The sequence below is a fragment of the Arachis ipaensis genome, chromosome B06, assembly GCF_000816755.2.
Source record: "Arachis ipaensis cultivar K30076 chromosome B06, Araip1.1, whole genome shotgun sequence".
NCBI lineage: Eukaryota > Viridiplantae > Streptophyta > Magnoliopsida > Fabales > Fabaceae > Arachis > Arachis ipaensis.
In genome coordinates, this window is record NC_029790.2 from 20,386,011 (window position 1) to 20,390,844 (window position 4,834).

Consider the following 4,834-nt stretch of genomic DNA (forward strand, 5'->3'; position numbering starts at 1 on the left):
TCCTCTCCAACCGGAGCTACCACCACCCCAACCGGACCCACCTCCACCGTGTCCCCAACCTCCTCGATGACTTTGACTTCCAGCACCCCCACCCCCATTACCTTCATCATCATCATCATCAATGTCCTGCTCCTCATCCAACCCCAACACATCATTAAATCCTGCTGCCATAGGCTGGCTGTATTCTGCTGCCGACGTGCTCACGAGTTGCCCTAAGCCTGTTGTTTGGCACGTTTGGTCTCTGTTGTCTTGCTGGTGCAGCAATATGATCCCGAACAGGAGCATCTGCAGGAACCGATCCCTGGCAAGGATTTACAAGTAACCGATCATGTGAAAGGAACCTACGGGCTACCATAAACCACCAATTAAGATACTCTGCTGAAGGCCGAGGGTCTGGCACCAACTGAAATCCAAGCACACTCTGATGTCTATGGTCCCAATACGAATGCCATGTGGTGAATACTTTGGCAAACCATCGGGTCGGTCCACAACCATCCTTCGACAACAGGAAGTCAATGTTGATTACTGGTTCATGGATGTCTTGAACTCCCCTGAGCTGAGATAAAAACCTGTTAACCTGATGCCACTCAATTGACGCAAAGTATATCAACGCAGTAATCGACTTCCATAATAGTGTGTGATCAGACCTGAGGATATCAGGATGGACTACTTGGATAACCTCAAGAGCGTTGTACAGCATCCAAATGAACTGCAACATGAAAATTAGTCAAAATTAACAAAATTATAAATAGATACATGCAAGTATTATGTGAAAAACCTAAACAATTATCAAGTATAATCGAAAGTGATTAATGGAAGCTTATACTTGCATCATCTACACTCAACCTGTCTAGCTTGTGTTGACTAGTGATGACCTAAGGACCATTCTCGTCTGACGATGGTAGGTACCTACCTCACCTAGAAGATTTATAATGATAAGCATTAAACTTAGAAATAAGGTTTATGACTACTACACTGTAAACATCATCCATAAAAAGTACTCACCTCGATGCAAGCAGCTATAGTATGGTGTCAAATCCTCTGGTCCTGAACGTGGGAAAATGCTAAAAAAATCCAAGATTCCAGCAATGTCAGTGGTCCAGCTAGGTTTTTAACATTCCGGTTAGCTACTCTGCAAAGACACCTGTACAACCAAGACAAAGTAGCCGAACTCTAGCTATACTTGTCAAGCCTGTCGAGGTCCGCAACATACGAAAGCCACTGTAAATGAACCCTAGCACCAAACTTGCTCCCGAAAAGCATCGTGGACAATAACATCATAACATAACTACGCACGTAAATCTGTACCATTACCTCCGATGCATTAGTGAGAAAGACTTTGAACTTGTTCTGGAACCATGAAAAAGAAACTGTAAACTCATCGATAAAATCATCTGGTGGAAATTCACCGAACAATTCTCCAAACCACACCCAAGCAGGCTTCTCCCCCTCCATCAACTACTCGAAGTCGCTAAGACATCCACTAACTGCATGTCCATCAATAAGGAGACCAAATTGGTATGCCACATCCTGTAGAGTTATCGTGCACTCTCCAAACGGCATATGAAACGTATGGGGTCTCAAGACGCCATTGCTCCACAAATGCACTGATCAGTGGCTCATCAAGTTTAAACCAATAATCATTCAGTCTTGTAACATATAGTAAACTGGCACGATTTAAATAGGACATTACACGATCATGCATTATCATCTTCTATTGCCTACGGACACTCCTAATATATCAAGTTGGCTGATAAAACAGAAATATTAAAGCCACAATTTACAAGGTCATTATACACAAAAAAAATATAATTCAAAGTAAAAAAAAAAAGAATATGGAATAAGCTAGTGACGTAAAACAGGCCAGGTTATAAGTATCCATTATAATATCACAAATCTAACGTCACAAGCATAGATACATTATAAACAAAATTTTTGACTTTAAGTCTCTAGATTCACCTAGGTCTAACATCCTTTACAATCATCCAAAAACCTGAAAATTCACTAAACAATAAAACCCTAAATTTCATAATCACAAATATTCTAACAGTCAATCACATCTATCGACCTTTAAACCAGCCACGATCTCATTAGATATTCATATTGAAATTAGATTAAATTCATCAGGATATAAATGTCATCAACAGATCAATGGCATCAACTAAATACGGATTCTGATAACTAACCTCTTCATCGATAAATCCGGCAACATGCGCAATACCATTCAAGCAGTACATATATTCCTGATTGGCGGCCATCCTTGCCTCAGGGTTGATTCTTCCCACTCTGCCGCTCTATGCCACACTCCGCCGCACAGTGATTGCTCAATGCCAACCGCCGCCGCAACCTCGCCAATGTATGCTGCATGCTGCCACTCACTGCCCCTTCTCCCACCACTGCGGGCTCTCTTCCACCCCAATCTTGTCTTTGAAAGCTTCAATACAGTAAAAATGGAGGTTCTTCGTGTGCAACGTTAATCGCTGCAACGTCTTCAGCTTCTAAGTTGAGGGTAAATTGTGGCTGGGTGTTGAAGGTGTGCGTTTTGAACATAAATTGTGGTTGGGTGATGAGGGTTAGCTATTGCACATAAATCGTGTCAACCCCTATGCTTTTGCCTCAAAACACGTAAATCCTCTTACCTTGGGACGATTTATACACAACTGGTAAAGCTGGTCACCCTGGAACGAGAAGCTATTCATGCGTAAATCGTCCTAGGATGTGGTAGTTAATCTATTATATAAACCACAAGGCCTATAGACGATTTATATATTATTAGGAATAGGGGATTCATGTTTCAAAAATTGCTTTAGGAGAATCAAGTAATTTTAGAAGGTATTTATTTTATGTAAGTAAAGAAGCTTTTTAGTTATGATTGTTTAGAGAAAATTCTACAAAACAAGTGTTGTGGTGAGCTTACATGTCTCGTCATGAAAGAGGCGAGGTATGCTCTCATGGCATTGACCACTTCTTCCTCCTTCTCTTCACCTCCCTATATAAATACATCGTCCTTCATATTTGCTTGGATCTGATCTCTCTTCTTCTTCTTCTTCTTATTCTTCTTCTTCAACTCTTTAATCTCTTCAATTCCTTCATAATATCATCGTCAACCTAATAAGGTACCTACGTGTTTTGTTTCCATTATTATTTGTTTTCTGCATTACATCAAATACCATGCATGCATTGTCATCCACATATACATATACATGGTTTTTTATTTTTGTTTGGTCATTGTTGAAAGATGAGTAAAAAGGATGAAGAATCCAAAGATAACCGCCAGGCACCAAAGTTGAATGAAAGGATCCTTTCATCACTGTCAAGGAGATCAGTAGCTGCACATCCTTGGCATGATCTTGATATTGGTAACTGCAAATTAAACTTTTTTTTTTCTTGATATGTTGCCATTCAATTTACGTACACTGCAAGGTTAAAATCATTTTCTTCTTCATTTTTCTATATGCAGGACCTGATGCTCCCAAAATTTTCAACTGTGTAAGTTTTTACCTTCTTGTGTCTGCAATAGCTTTGTCTTCTCCCAATGCAGCGAGTTTCTTTTTCGATTGATGGTTGTTTTTTTCTTTTTGTGCAGGTTGTGGAAATCACCAAGGGAAGCAAGGTGAAGTATGAACTGGATAAAAAGACCGGAATGATTAAGGTGTGAACTCTGAAAGAGAATTTCTTTTCTTTGATATTCTTGTTATTTAATTAATTAATTGTGTAAATGAATAATGGTCAGGTTGATCGGATTTTGTATTCATCGGTTGTGTATCCTCATAACTATGGTTTCATTCCTCGCACACTCTGTGATGACAATGATCCCCTTGATGTCTTGGTCCTCATGCAGGTAAACGAATGTTACTTCGTTCTTTTTAGGACCAAGTTTTTTATTACATGAGTTAATAATCACAACACTAAAATTGACCTCAAATCAAGAGTGACTTAATGAATTGAGTGATTTGTGAATGAATGAATGCATATAGGAGCCAGTTCTTCCTGGTTGTTTCCTGAGAGCCAGGGCCATTGGACTGATGCCTATGATCGACCAGGTACCTACCTACCTACCTATTTATGTATGTTATTTTCAGGTGGAATAGAATAAAGAATGGCATTTATTGATGAGAAAATTGAAAATGAATGTGTAGGGAGAGAAGGATGACAAGATAATTGCAGTATGCGCAGATGATCCAGAGTATAAGCACTACACTGACTTCAAAGAACTTCCGCCTCATCGTCTCACTGAGATCAAACGCTTCTTTGAAGATTACAAGAAGAATGAGAACAAGGAGGTTGCTGTCAATGAGTTCTTGCCTGCAGCCACTGCTTTTGAAGCCGTCCAGTCCTCAATGTTTGTATTTCTCTTTCTTCATCTATCATAATCATAATCAGATCTTGTTAGCTATGTGTATATCTGAATTGCATTTGCATGAAATGCAGGGACCTTTATGGAGAGTATATTATGCAATCCCTGGGGCGATAGGCAAGAATGCTGTTTTCCAATGGAATTCCATCCATCCATCAGAAATAAGCCGCACTTTTCTACTATGTTTTGATTTTTTCGTATCTCTACACCTTTTATACTTTTTTGTATTTAGTGGATACTATACCACTTGTTTCGGTATATTAAGACATCCTTAATGTGTAATGCTTCTGGTAGAATCCTTACATTGGAAATGTATAACTATATTTTACACTTTCCAAATGAATAACTTCATATGATTTTTCTCTCTATTTTGGCTCCAACTTAGAAATAGAATTATATTATGTGTATATTAAAAATTAACCACCGATCAACCATCTATATAAAATATTTGTTAAAATATAAAATACACATGAAAAA

The 4,834-nt window shown here is 38.8% G+C and overlaps 1 protein-coding gene across 1 annotated transcript; it reads left to right on the forward strand.

Annotated features, from left to right (window-relative positions):
* LOC107648071 (soluble inorganic pyrophosphatase 1-like) lies at window positions 3,031–4,687 on the forward strand. Its single transcript, XM_016352087.2, has 8 exons — window positions 3,031–3,116; window positions 3,239–3,359; window positions 3,461–3,489; window positions 3,587–3,652; window positions 3,734–3,841; window positions 3,978–4,043; window positions 4,140–4,342; window positions 4,432–4,687. The coding sequence occupies exons 2-8, from the start codon at window positions 3,239–3,241 to the stop codon at window positions 4,472–4,474; spliced, it is 636 nt and encodes a 211-aa protein (XP_016207573.1). The 5' UTR covers window positions 3,031–3,116; the 3' UTR covers window positions 4,475–4,687.